This window comes from Lissotriton vulgaris, chromosome 7 (genome assembly GCF_964263255.1).
Source record: "Lissotriton vulgaris chromosome 7, aLisVul1.2, whole genome shotgun sequence".
Classification (NCBI taxonomy): domain Eukaryota; kingdom Metazoa; phylum Chordata; class Amphibia; order Caudata; family Salamandridae; genus Lissotriton; species Lissotriton vulgaris.
Genome location: NC_141695.1, coordinates 659474956 through 659489526, shown reverse-complemented (window position 1 = coordinate 659489526; position 14571 = coordinate 659474956). Strand labels below are relative to the sequence as shown.

The 14571-nt window shown below is 42.5% G+C and overlaps 1 protein-coding gene across 4 annotated transcripts in view; it reads right to left on the bottom strand.

Moving 5' to 3' along the window:
* The window catches only part of TOM1L1 (target of myb1 like 1 membrane trafficking protein), a 561560-nt gene that overhangs the window by 54213 nt on the left and 492776 nt on the right, over window positions 1-14571 (bottom strand). For all 4 annotated transcript variants that reach the window (XM_086930855.1, XM_086930856.1, XM_086930858.1 and 1 more), the window contains one exon: window positions 1083-1164. In XM_086930855.1, the coding sequence (XP_086786981.1) occupies window positions 1083-1164 (82 nt within the window). The remainder of the gene's footprint in view (window positions 1-1082; window positions 1165-14571) is intronic.

Below are 14571 nucleotides of genomic sequence, written 5' to 3'. Positions count from 1 at the left end.
AACGGGCAACCCAGGGAGTTGGGCACCCGTGACGTTCAACGACTCTGAGTGCAGCAATACATATCACAATTTCGGAGTGTTTTGGGGTTCTCGTCAAATCGTGTTAATAGTTCTTCAGGTTTTAGTCTTCTGCGTATAATATCTGTTTTCTTTGGCCCCTTGGTGACCTGATGGTGATGAAACCCCAAAGAGAAAGCTAATGAATACATACGAACTGATTAGACCCACGCTATTAATAAGTGCCTATTAGGATTAGGAATCGACTGATCAGTCGCTCTGTATTTCACCCATACATATGGCGCAATGGTATATTAGCCGTGACTTCTGATTACACTTACCATTGTGCGCATGCAGTAAAGCTTGCACGCCCTCCTAAAGCTAATGTACATTCTTTGCCGGTTTGTTAGGGCTGTTTGATAGACTATTCAATGGGGACAGGCTTAAAATCAAATAACACATTTTGTCCTGCTCAGCACTCTCTAGAGGACGGGTTGTTTGCCAAGCTGCACATAATAGGAATCCTAGATTCACATTTATGACTGTTGTGGAGGAAATGCGGATGACCCCAAGAAAATTGCTTCTGACCCTTAACGTCTGAGACTGAACAGCAATTGCCGAGGCTGCGGGCAAAGCTTTGAGTATTCGGTGGCGTGGGCTGGATGCGGGCTCCATAAATGCTACATATTTGTCCGCTCTGGTTTCTGTAAAATGGGACAAGACCCCTTTGCCCTCTCCTAAAATGAAAACAGTGTATTCAAAAGCGAGGCGAGAAAGGACGTAAAAGTACAAAGCCTTAAATCTATGGTTAATGACTACAAATAAAAAGTATCCTTTCATACACGGATTTTGTATAAGTAAATGCATCAGCCGTGAAATCAGTATTCTCTTTTTACAAAAAATAATTAATGTTCGAGATTTTCATTTAAAGTTGTGTTTGGTTGTGGTAGTGACCTCTTTTAATGGTCAATACGCGAGATAGCATAAACTGGCATCCATCCAATAGGGGATGTGAATATCATCCACGCATGCGCAAAGCGAGGGCTGACAAAGCTTCAATCTGTCATTTTGCAGCGCCTACTTACTCTGAATGGCTGGTGTCCGCCAATGGATCGAACTCTATTAGCTCGTAGTAGCTCGGTGGCAGCGAACTCTCTTTGATGGTGTCTGAAAGATATTTAGTAGTCAAAGCTTTATTTCGATATATAAAAATATCTTAAAAGCACATAGCGATTAAAATACAATACATTTTTGGTTAAAAAATAGACTTGATAAACAATTAAAAACAAGAACAAAAAAGCATTAAACCATTTACAGCTTTGAACATGATTTTAAAAATAAAGAATCGCCTAATAAAATTAATCATAAGGCTTTATATCTGATCACCCATACCCAACCGAGGAATTTAGCTACCCCACAGGCCAATACAGTGTTAGGGTCTGTCTGTAAAATTCTTAAGACAGAGACATGGCTCCTGGTCTCGAGCTGCCGACAAACAGAGCAAAATGCGGAAGGTGAGTCGTGAAGCGTTCACACATGGCCTAGCATTGCCACAGACATCTACCGGCTTGCAATCGTGGATTACCCCAAAACACGTAGCCTTTTGCATTTTCAAGCAGTGCTAACAGCGGTATACTCTCATAACAGCATTATTAAAGAGTTGATTCTTGAGAACTTTGCAAATGTGTGCTAAAATAGCAATTAAAAGTTGTTTCTTGATAACGTTCCAAACGTGTAATAAATGAGCAATCACCGCCTGGGTGCTTATTTCAGCTTAATTTTTCAGTTCTGTGCCGAAAGAAGCTTGCACTACGATACCAGTTCTATGCACGTTCTGTGAATGAAGGAAGCATGCACTGCCTGCCGCTGGACGCCCCTACCTATCCTTTGGCTGAGGGGCACGTGCAATGCTGCTGGCTAGATCACCTGTAGTGTGTGAGGGAAGCCTGTACTACCAATTCCTGTGCTCAGTACTTAATTTGAGCTGGCGGTTGCAGGTGGGGCCCACCGGCACTCATTTTGGGGGCCAGCACCTATTTTTCCCAAGCCGACATCGTTCCAGGGCAAGAGAGAGAAAAACACAAGAGGGTTTAAAGAGGGAGGAAGAGAAACATGGAAATACGGTGACAAAGGGAGTGCCTGGTGGTGGATTAAAGAGGCATCAAGTGGAATCAAGATTACACAACTTTGGTATTCAGTACCCTGACCGTTGATAGTGCAGGCTGCAGCCTTCTGAACAAAACATTGGACCCAACACTTATTATTTTACAGTTTAAGCATCGCTGTACATGTTCTAAGAGTGAGGGAAGTATGCACTTCTCCTGAACACTCTACCTATTTGGCTGAGGAATGCCTGCCATGCTGCTGACTATCCCACCTCTAGTGTGTGATGAAAGCTTATACTGCTGCTTGATAAATACTAGGGGGCTGATTAGCATGGTGGGCGGACTTTTTCCGCCCGCCATAGCCCTGGGAAATGGGACCGACTGCAATGCATGCAGAAGTCTTGCATTTGCAATTTAGATGCGCCCGTCAGTGTGGCGGGCGCATCCAAATTGCAAATGCAGGACTGCTGCATGCGGCGGGCGGTGCTGCCAGCAGCACCCACTGCAAGGTTAAAAATGCAAGTTGTGCATTTGAATGCACAACGCGACAGGCATCGCGCGTTGCCTGCCACGTTGTATATGCAGAGGGGTACCATAGGTACCCCCCATGTGCACCCTCCACCCCCCAAAATACCTGGGGGCCAGCTATGGCCCCCAATGTCAAGGACCGCATGCGTTGCCGCCACGGAAAGGCAAATCCCCGCATGTATCCTAATATGGATGGCGGTGTCTACCAGACACCGCCACCATATTAAAACCTTTTCCGCTCGGTCGACTCATCGACCAGGCAGAAAAACTGGCAGACGGTCTTTCCGTCCGCCGGGGTCCCCCCGCCATGGAAATATGGCGGGGGGAATTGGGTGGTGGACGGTAGATTATGGCAGGTGGATTGCCACCGGCATGCGGGCGGTTGCGATCCGCCCACCCTTATAATCGACCCCCTAAGTTTGGACGTACCTTGTGGAGTTTCACTATGCGGAATTCCGTGGAGTTTCATGAAAACTCGCAAGATTTTGCGTAGGTCTGCGAATGTTTGGGAATTAGGACGTTGCACTCCTCGCACTGATTTTTAGTGATGTAAGATCTTCTGTGCTGAAAAATCAGTGCGAACGGCACCACGAAGCATGCCGGAGGGCAGTGTTTCTCAAGTAGGTTTTGCTGCTGCTCGAATAGATTTTCTATTCACGCTGCAGCTTTTTCACTAGGGAACGGTTGCAACCGCCAGCGCCCGCCTGCATAGAGAAAATCGTGCGGTGGGATGCCAATTCTTGCTCGTGCTCATCAACTTACCATTGGCGAGCCGTGTGTGAGAAAAGAGTGGCAGAGTTTGGCCGTAAATCTGCATTATGCTTTATAACGTGGAGTGGACAAAACTCTGTGAACTTTGCCAGGGGAGTGGGATTAATAAATATCTGTATTGTTTGTGTATGAGGATTAATAGCTGCTAGCTTTGTTGCACCTATTGGTTGCATGAGGCAAGCATGTACCACTGCTGTTTGTGCAATATTGGTCTGTGAGACATCCCTGCACTGTTGCCCACTGTGCTGCACTTGTTCCATGCATGTTTGAGGGAAGCTTGCACTGCTTCCACAGTGTATTTATCCGTTCTGTGTGCAAAGAAGCTTGTTCTATTCTTGCCCATACTTCCCATTCTGTGTGTCAAGGAAGGACATCTGCACTGTGCTCTGTAACTATGATGTCCTAACTCGCAGGCAGCATTTTTCTATTAATCAAGAGCAGACTCTCTGTCACTACTTCAAATAATGTCTACTTTGGATTGATTTACTCTTTTGAATGTGATTTGTTTATGACCTTTTTTGATCATGACTTATTGTTAATAGTGGCTCGCCATCCATTGATGATGATTTGATGGAGCCTCAGAAGATGTCCAGAACACTTCTTTGTCCTTTACTAAAACTCCAACACTGGTCCTTGCTCTTACTGAAGGATTTGATACCATATTATATTTTTCTGATCAGCTGGAGTAGGATTCGAATATTGAGATAGCAGGCCATTCTTTAAAATAAATGTCATGTTATCTTCGGTAAAAATTATTGTCTTTGTATATGTGTATAGGTGGATTTCGTATTCACATACTCAGATGTTTGTATAACAATATTTTTATAATTTTAGTTTTGCATACATTATTAAATACCTAATATTTTTCAAGTTCACTCACAGACATGCTCCTCTAATTTATCTTTTCTCTTTCTTTATATATTAATAGTCATATTTTCTAGTGATTGTTTCTTGGAAGCATTATGTTTAGATATTCATGAACTATCCCATCTTCCATGGTGTTGTTCAGCAGCCCTTATTTGGTTTAATGTATTTTTACAACTTACCAAATGACAGGCTTTTTTGTTGTTGGGGGCACCCACTGCTAGTTGTCATATCTTTAGCTTGAGTACAGAGTTAAGGCCATGCCAACTGTTTCTGCATACAAATGGACCAGGTGCAGGCCAAGGCTGCTGGGCCTTTTGCAGGTAACCTTACAATCCCTTCTCATGTAAAATATGACTGTGGATACCTTCCTCTCGAAGATGTCCCAGCCGATGAGATCTGACAGTGCTGACCTATGTCAATCGACTGACTCCAAGAGGATAGGAATGTACAGAACAGGTTAGCAACCCTAATCACCTGTTACTTTTCCACTAAGAATTATTAATGGTCAACAATGATAAAAGAGTCATAAGGTTCCGAAAGCACAAAGCTTGGTACTCTACTGTTCTGGCTGGATTCTTAACGCAGAACACCAAATTGTTAGGCATCCTCCCTGGCTGACCATCCATGGAGCAAAATCAGGCAAGACCACGTCTTTAACAATTGTCCACAGTTTTACCTTCACACTTAGTCACTTTTTTATTTCAACATCTGCCAATTGAGCCAAGGTGGGAAGCTGTGGCGTGTGTCAACGAGAATTCACATTGACTGACATTGAGAGTAACGTTTCAGAGTAAGTCATTCAAATTAAAGCAAGAGTCACACTCTTAAGTCTTTTATCAGGAAAATACAAATTCTTCCAAGAAAGACTTATCAGAGCTTTTCTGTTCATACCAGCACACTGAGGTCAGAGTAGAGTTAGCAGTTTCTAAAAGGTTAAGCCAGCAGTGTTCGATGAAATTCCCCTCCACTACTTTGCAGTAAGATCTAGAACCTGATTGACAGGGCTGACATATGGCAAAGTTGAGCTCATAATGCTTTGTTTTCTAGTTTTGCAAGATAGTGTACGTAGCCTTGTAACAGTTGCTTTTTAGGTCTCGGATAGGCAGCACATGCGCTGTCTCGTCGAAAGATGCTGTATCCAGTATTTTGGCTTCAATCTTAAATGCTGCGTTTTTAGGTTGTTAGTCCCTCCTCCTGACGGCCATGTTGTCATTTATATCCTTCACTGGCAATTGGCCCCTTTACTCCAAAACTATTTTTGCCCCTGTGTCCCCCCCTCACCCGCCCGCCCGCAGTCCGTGACTTTTCGCCCCTCCCTTCAGCCCCCCCACTCCCATTCGTGCCTTCCTGGACCCCCACCCTCCCATTTCCAATGCAATAGGTTTTGCGTAAAAACGTGTCCTATTGGATTAAGAAATGCTTGTTTGGCGTGTGATTGGTGGGTTAATTCGCACTCTTTTGTCTCGCTTGCACGCAATGCCTTACATCGTACGCATGCATGACAAAACAGTGGCTATTCACAATTCACATCGGGAGGCAGAGACAGCACAAGTTAAGAATTTAACCTCCCTTGCTAGTCCAGCTACGGATATGTGCAGAGCATGGGGACAGCAACAGTCCAGCTAACCTACCAGGGGAACCACAGAGCGCAGTGAGCACTCTCCCACTGAGCACTTGACAGTCGCACCACACTCACCTCGTTTGTAACAGCGACAGACGACCGAGGAGGGGAGCTGCAGGAGCCAACACTGTATGGCCTCAAAGACCACGTAATTGGACGCTAAGGAGTACTCTGGTACTACGACATATGAGGAGGGGGCTAAGCCCAAAGTGGGCACCGCAGCACTCCGTAACAATTGGTAGAAGGGAAGGTTGGGGATCCTAGAAATTGACGTAGCAGACATGACCAATAGCGATTGCTTGTTTTTTTTCTGCCAATCCTAAGGAACAATACAGTCTTGGGCAGCCCACAGCTAATAAACAACAAGCAAAGCTCCCTAGCCAATCCACGTAAGAGTTTTTGTAACCAATCCAAGGCCCCTACACTTTCCTACCATTAAATAGCTTTCGGCCAACGTGTTATTATTATGAGTTGTGCGAGATACATAGTTTCACGACTACTAACATTCATGGCGATGTTGTAGCGAAAATAGGCAAGTACGTACGCGTCATAGAAATGAGTCAGTTCCACACACAATAAGTATGTATGGCAACAATCTTGATTCCTGTGGGATACTACATTTTCAAGGGTAATCTCCCGATTCTGGCTGTTTCGGTCATTGCATCCAGATATATGATACAACAAGCAACATCTTACCTTCAATAAGTCAGGACTTATGGCTTTGTCAATGGTTGTTGGTTGCATAAGATAAATAAGCAGCAAATATGGCTTGTCTATAATATTGAAAAAGCTTCCACTTAAAGTCCTGGTGACACCCCAACAGTGTCGCTGCTCATGAGTTTCAAAAAGAGAAGGGAAATTCAGAGAGAAAATGACTCTCTTTAAAGGATATCCTTCCCCTATAACTCTCACCTGGCATGACGTCATGCTGTAACTTCTCCACTACTGAGAAGTGAGCACTGTGAGCACACGCACATCGATGTGCCCGCTGGCACTGCTGTCCAAACAAGCACTGGCATAGCCAATAGGTCTCGCCTTTGGGACCTTACAAGTGTTTAGGTATCCAGCACAATATCCTTGGTGCAGCAACATCAAGTGTTGCATGGCTAAACACTTATAAGGTCCCAAAGGTGAGACCTATTGGCTATGCCAATGCTTGTTTCTCTTGAGATTGTTTTTTCTGTCCGTATCTCACCGCCAGGAAGAGACTGGTAGTGAGGGACTGAAAAAAAACTATAGTGACGCCCTCACCCTGGGAGAAAACCCCTCGGGTTTTGTAGTCATCAATTTTTTGTTTTTCAGAAACAAACTCCTGCTTTGGGAGTTGGTTTTTGAAAAATGAAAAAAAAAGTGTTGTGAACAGCTATTAAATCTGACTTTTTGTCCCTTGAAGGTAACCAATGTGACAGCGGTTCCTTTCAATGTACAGAGATGACCATCTCTCAATTTGATGGACGGAGTACACTCTTAATTGACTCACTGATAAATCCATAAGAACAACATCATTGATGTATCACTTCTGCATTATTAATAAACAGATACATGCAGAATCAAAAAGACTGTCAAGCCTTTGTCCCTCATGCTGTTGCTAAGAGCTACAAATTGAAAATTATATATGTACATAAACCAAAATAGCTACCCTAAAGCACTTGCTAAGTAACCGTCTGAGGTTCTGCCATCAACGTTACCTTCCTACTATTATTTGTCTGTCCAGCCAAGGAGGAATGTTTGCTCTGACTGACAAGTATACAGATGAAATGAAAATCCAAATCCATCTTCACAGAAACCAGGACATATTGCTCAAACACAGGACTACAACTATCACAACACCCCCCCCTCTCTTAATTTTCACCACCACTGGGGGGAAAAAGGGAAAGTGAGTAAATGGGACCCCAATAAGACAGCGGAGAGCAATAGCATCCATATATTGAGCCATCAGATGGGAAAGGCTGTTGAAAAGTGGCCTAAATCAATCTGAACCCTTGTAAACGAATTCTTGGAGCAGAACATTTGGTAAAAGGCATTATTCCAGGGAGTAAAGAGGTGAAGGAAATCCTGTCTGCATGAAGTCAGCTTTTCCATTGGTTTGCACCGTTTTTGTTTTGCTTTAATGAAACTGGATGTACTGGACTATTGTAAGTATTATGACAGTGGGCGCTGGGAAACTGCTTAACAGTTCTCACTACAGTTTCTATGACCTCTAAGCATGGTGAAGTGTTGGCTAACCCTAATTGAAACATTTGATTCTTCAGTAAAGCCAGTACGTATTATGATGCTGGAGGAGGACCAGTGGCATACAATTTAAGTATTAGCTGTAAGATGCAGTGATCATGTACACCACCACCTAACTTCCTAACATCATTAATTCAGGCAGGCCACGGGAGCCCTACACTGGTGTATGCAATGTTGCAGCAGCTTCATTTCAAAGCGAACTATTTTAGACATGCTTAAACATTTTTTTTACATTAGCTTATTCAACCAGAGGTAGTGCCTTGAATCCCTCAATGTTGGGTGCATAATGTGCGAAAGTGAGAAATACCTCTTGTTGCAATGGGTGAGTCTCTGCAGTGTCAGGATATAAATGCTCTTTTCACTCTACAGGCTAGAATAGCTTTTCAACGTAGTAGAAGCCTACCTTTAATAGAAAGTCAAGTTTCCCACATGCCAGGCCAGTAGAACGTTACATACTTTATCCCTGTACTGTTATATAACAGAATCATAACGTATTATTAATAACACTTTTTTTTATAATAGACTGCAAAGTTTAATTTCATAAAACATGGTTGTTTCTGTCTATAAAACCTGTCAGGTAGTTAAACCAGTTCTGACCTGCAATGTCCTTCTCCAGTGGTAGTGATTAATTATTCAGAGGTGTGAAAAGCCCTTCTTGGGAGGGAGAAGACAATCTGATTTGCCTTAGTGGCAGGAAAGCAGGAAGCAGCTGATAGCAGGCCTGGATATTTAGCATGTAGAGAATTAAGAATGGCCTTGCGAGAGGTGGGCCTTGCTAGTGGGCTGTTCCCAGCCAACCTGTTTCTGCTAAGTGTAGGAAGGAACTTGACATTTGGTTTTCAACGAGAGTTCCCTCATCTGAGTCAGACAGCTGCTGGGTGGTCATTCTATGGTCCACATACTTGCCATGGGTTTTTTACTTTTTGAAAGACAACCAGAAGAAGGATTCCTGGGATTGTTTACCAAAAAGTGTCAAGAAGCACTGCAAAACTAGGCTGATTTTTGACTGGGAGTTTTCTTATGATTTGATTAAAAGTTGTTACCAATAACAGGTAAGTACGCCCTATATATCAGTCTTTCCTTGACTAGCTAATCCAAACACAACTGAACAGGAAGAAGAACACAAGTGGAAGACCTATTCTATCTGCTATGGAAAGACTGAGGACAGAATACTAGTTCACCCATGTATCACATATTTGAAAGTGCTCTGAAGGGCTAGTAGACCTGTGGGCGCTGGTACTCATAATGAAGTCCTGGTTGGAGTGAGTAGTTGAGGGTTCCTCCCATTGCTGAATTATGGCTTGCACACTAGAGCCACTCTGGGGGTTTGTGAGTGATCTGGAGGATGTTGTGTGAATTTGTAGAGCATGGCTAATCACCCCTGAGGGTATCCAAGAGCTAAGTAGGGCAGGCCTGATGAGGGAAGAGGGATCATGCCTGTTTCATCTGGAAGATCCATGTCTTGAGTTTCCTTCAGAGGTCCATGAGGGTGGGGGAGGCTTTGATGAGTATCAGGAGACAATTCCAGGTCTTGGCTGTGAGGTATGAGAATGAGCATCCTCTGTTTTTGGTCTTTTTCATATGAGGGAGGTGAGCTCTTGCCTGGGATGCAGATCGAAGGTGTCTGGTGGGTTGGTAGAAGTTGAGGCAGTGGTTGAGGCAAGCTGGACCGGTTTTGTGGAGAGCTTTGTAGGCGTGGGTGAGTAACTTAAACTTACATCTTTCCTGGACTGAGAGCCAGTGGAGATTGTTGGGGTGTGGGGAGATGTGGGTTTTTCATGGGATGTTCAGGATGAGTCTAGCGGCGGCGTTCTAGGTGGTTTAGAGTCGACATAGGATATGGGCTGGGATTCCGACAATAAGGGAATTTCTGCAATCAATCTACTTGTGATAAGAGCCGGGGTGACCATTTGTCTAGTGTTCAGTGGGATCCACTTGACAATCTTTTGTAGCATTCACAGGATGTGGAAGCATGATGAGGAGACAGCGTTGATCTGTTTTCTCATGGAGAGGCAGGTGTCCAGGATGATTCCATGGTTCTTGGCATGGTCCACAGGGTATTTGTGGGGGCCAAGTACTAATGGCCTCCTAGCGGTGTTTCACCCTCGAGAAATTGAAACTGTAGGCTGGAGTTCCTCAGAAGTGCACCAGGTCGATTGGAATCGTTTACGTGTAGCAGCCTGGAAGATAACATGCTCAGCCCCTTCTTTCACAGCCTCTTTAAAGCAGAAGAACAAGCTGGTAATTAATTGCTGTTTTCATTTGGGTGTGAGAATGTCTCTCAGTGACCAGTTTTAATAATTTGCATAGACTGACATTGACTTTTAAAACTCCGTTCACAGTTTTTCCTGGTTTAATCATTAGATTTAATCTCCTTTCACTATATTGGTTCTGGAATTTAAGTTTCGTTTTCTGACTTCAATATTAGCTTTGTGCTGCTAAATATGCAGTTTCATTTCTCTAGGGAAAGCCTGCTGCTTTGTTTCATTCCTACCAAGAATTTAGATCAGATTTTATCAGTGATTGTGGAAGTAGTTTACTAAATTTGTCAGAGCCCATACCTGGTCCTACTACCATTTATTATTTTAGAATCTCACCCTGTTTATATCATCTGCAGCCACAATATTCATGCCCTGACTGTGACAGGACATACTGCATTAAGTTTCATACATTTAAAATATTTGAGTTTCGATGATAAAAGATATCAGCAGTGTGTTGCGACCTTTAGGTTAAGATGTGAAGTAGTCACTACCTGACATTTGCCAGTAACCCAATGCCTTTAGTAGATAGCCATGGACTTAGTGAAACTGATCAGACGTAAATCGCCCACTTTTTAATTTTTAGCAATTCGAGATTTAACCAAGGCTTGATTTTTTCAGTGATTTGAAATAGACTATAAAAGGTCAATCTGCTACAGCTTGTAATCAGAGTATTTATGGAGGAGGTCAGTGTGATATGCAGATTTTCAAAGTAGAACTAGATGCATACTAGCTGGGTTCATTGTGAGGCAAGTGAGAAGGCTATGGGCCGCTTCTTCCCATTCAATTCCGGTCTATATAACTTTGTAGTAGCCTGAGAGGAAGAGGGGTTAACAATTTAAGGGGCAGATGTATCAAGCCTTTTGCGGCTCTTTTTGCATGTTTTGGCATGCATCAAAAATTCGTAAAATAAGAAATAGCAAAAATGTGCTATTCCTTATTTTGCCATGGCATTTTAGGAATCACAATTTTGCAATTCCTTAAATGCTATGTATGAAGCATTTTTGAATTGCGATTTATGTTTAAGAATTCGCAAATTACCACCAAGTTGTAGTTGATGGTAATTTGTGAAGTCTTTAAAAAATGCACAATTTAGCATTTTTGATGGTGGCATGTGATGCACACACATGCCCATAGGGCATGTATGTGCGCCATATTCACACACATGTACATTTCAGGGGTGCAGCAGGATGTCTTTGAGACACCCCTGCACCCTTGAAATAATTCTCAAATTGCGATTAGCAAATTGCAAATTCGCAATTTGAGAATTATTTCACAATCATTCCTATGGGCCTCCTGGCAAATTATTCCTTATTTGCGAATTCGCAAAATGCGAATTCGCAAATAAGGAAGATTAAGGAAATTCCAAAAAAATAGCGATTTTTTTCATACATTCCATTTTGCGAATTCTAAATAGCGATTCCTTAAAAATCGCTATTTAGGAATCGGAAAATGGAATCTTGATACATCTGCCCCTTAATCTCAAAGTACAGTGTGATCATTAGGATTACACAATACAAGTCTGAGTCAATAACTTGTAATCAAAAAGGTTTATTACAAATCAAAAGCCAGAATAATATATATCAATCTCAAAAACATAATATAAAAGTATAAAATAACCATAGGGAGCCCAAAGTGTCTTACACTATTAGTCCTCAACAGCAAATAAGCATATAAGGATTTCCATAGTGGCATTACAAAAAATAAGAAAAAGGATTTGATGATTTGGCAGATGGTTTCAATCCTTCTTCCCATACATGGAAAAGATTTGCACCATCTACTAAACCCTACTAAGAGTATGGAAGACCCTATTGAATCAAGGTGGCAAGAAAGGTGTCAGCCTCAGATCCTCTGTATAAGTTATATATTGAAAGAATCATGTATAGCATGAAACCACACAATAAGAGATGTCAAGAGAGGTCTGTACCTCTCCAAGTCTAAAGGGAATCTAACTAAACCCAAGGTTGGTTCACTAATTAAATGCACAAAAAAGATTCGAGAAAACATGACCTTATTAACATAAAAAATGTGTTCTTCATTAAAATCATTTGAACTTGCCAGCTCTTTCTCGTCTCACTATCTCTGAAATACAATGTGCTTTTCACTAACTGACAAATGTCTTTGGTCTGATCCTGCAAAGAAGACAAACATACAGATAAACAACTTTCAGGTTAGTATTACCTGTTTCGATTGTAAGCTTAAAGCTCACAATCACGCTAGCTTAACATTTCTCTTTAAAGCACATTAGTTCTACAGCCTATATATAATCTGATAAATCAAATCTTTAATAATGAAACAAGCTATATCATGCTGTACTTTTATATTTTACAGCAAACAAATGATGGACGGAATGCTGACAATGCAAACAATCTCCCCCAGTCAAAAGATCTGGGTTAAATCCATCGTTCTTTTGCCCACTATGCCACCCCAGTTTGGACCCAGCCATATACAAATCAGTCTTGACCCTGTGCCTCATGGGAATTCCCAACTCAGACTGTCAAAGGTCTTCTCTATATCTAATGCCAAAAAAGCTGCTGTACCTTTGTCTACAAATCCTTCATTCCTAAGTGAAAGGAGTCTACAGATATTAAGCAAAGTACTGCACCCAGAAATAGATTCAGTTTGATCCATGTGAATTAAAGTAGACAGATGTGGCAAGAGATGAGATACCAGAATTCTACTAGTATTTTTTAATCCACATTAATCATGGACAAAGGCAGACAAGCTCCGACATCCAACTGGTTACAATAATGGGTTAACCAAAGTTTCATATGAGGATACAGGAAGACGTCTGATTCAAGCTCTAAAATCATGGATCCCCTATTTTTCAGTTTGACAAACTTCACTAATAAGATGCCTGCTTTGTTATGCTCCACATGTGCATGAATCAGATACTCCCTGTAATCAAAACAGTGGAGACTCTCAACTTGAGATGCCAGTAATTCCTTTGCCTCAATCAATTGGTGCTTAAGGGTGGGATTTCCCATCCTCTGCCCTCTAGGTCCTGCAATGCCCTTTCCTGGGATTCAGCCTCATCTACTGGCATACGTTGAAACCCAACCACTTTCACAATACAGCGACCTTTGATCACAGTTTTTTTAACAAATCTTTTTTATTGAACATGTAACGCTTGCAGTATACAGTATAATATTTCAGGCAGTTGATGATACAAACACCAAAGCATACATTTTCTGTATCTTGGTCCATTAGAGCGTCAGACTTATCGTACCTAGCAATTCTGACATCTGATATTGTAACATCACATTCACAATCTGGTATCATGCCAGCTGTCTTCCCTCCCTACCCCTCCCACCTTTACAGACCCCTATATGTCTCCCGTTGGTGACATATTTTCTCCAATTGTTTGGGACGATCCCGGCTCTCATATACAACCTTCTCAGCGGCACAACGCCAGCCAAGGTTGGTCTTCCACTGATCCTCCTTTGGTGTCAGGGTGGCTCCCCGCGCCCCGGCAATGCTTCTCCTAGCCACCATTGCTGCCATTAACCACATTTTCTGGTATTTCGGCCATATCTGTTCCCCGTTCCACACAGTATGTGCCACATGGCGTCTACAGGGATTTCTTGTCCCACGACCAGAGACATCACACGTATTACCTTCCCCCAATATTGTTGTTTAATTAGGCACTCCCAAATAATGTGGAAGAAGGTACCCTTGCGGTCACAGCCCCTCATGCAGCTATCCGTACAAGTTTATGCATATGTGCACTCATGGAGTAAGATCTATGTAGAATTCTTAACTGTACTAATCTGAATCGCGCTCTGACAGCAACTTCTCTTGGACTTTGTATGGCCTATATCCAATCATCAGCTTCCAATAGGCCCATATCAGTCTCCCAGGCCTCCCGGACCGCCCCTAGAGGATCAGGTGAGTTGTTAACGATCTTTATATATGTGTTGGATAGTGCATTTTCTGGGATTGGATCCAGTAAAAGTCGGTCTTCTAAGGGGATATATTCCTGATTGTCTGATCACAGTTTTAAACTTATCTCAATCAATTAAAGGTGAAGATCAGACCCAGCATTAACTGCAAAATAGTCCCCAACGGCCTCACCAATGTTTTTTTGAAAAACTGGGTCATCCAATGACTCTAACTGTCGTCACCAATAAGGGATGCATGCATGCTCACACTCCCAATTCAGATCAAGTAACACTGGGTTATGATATGACAT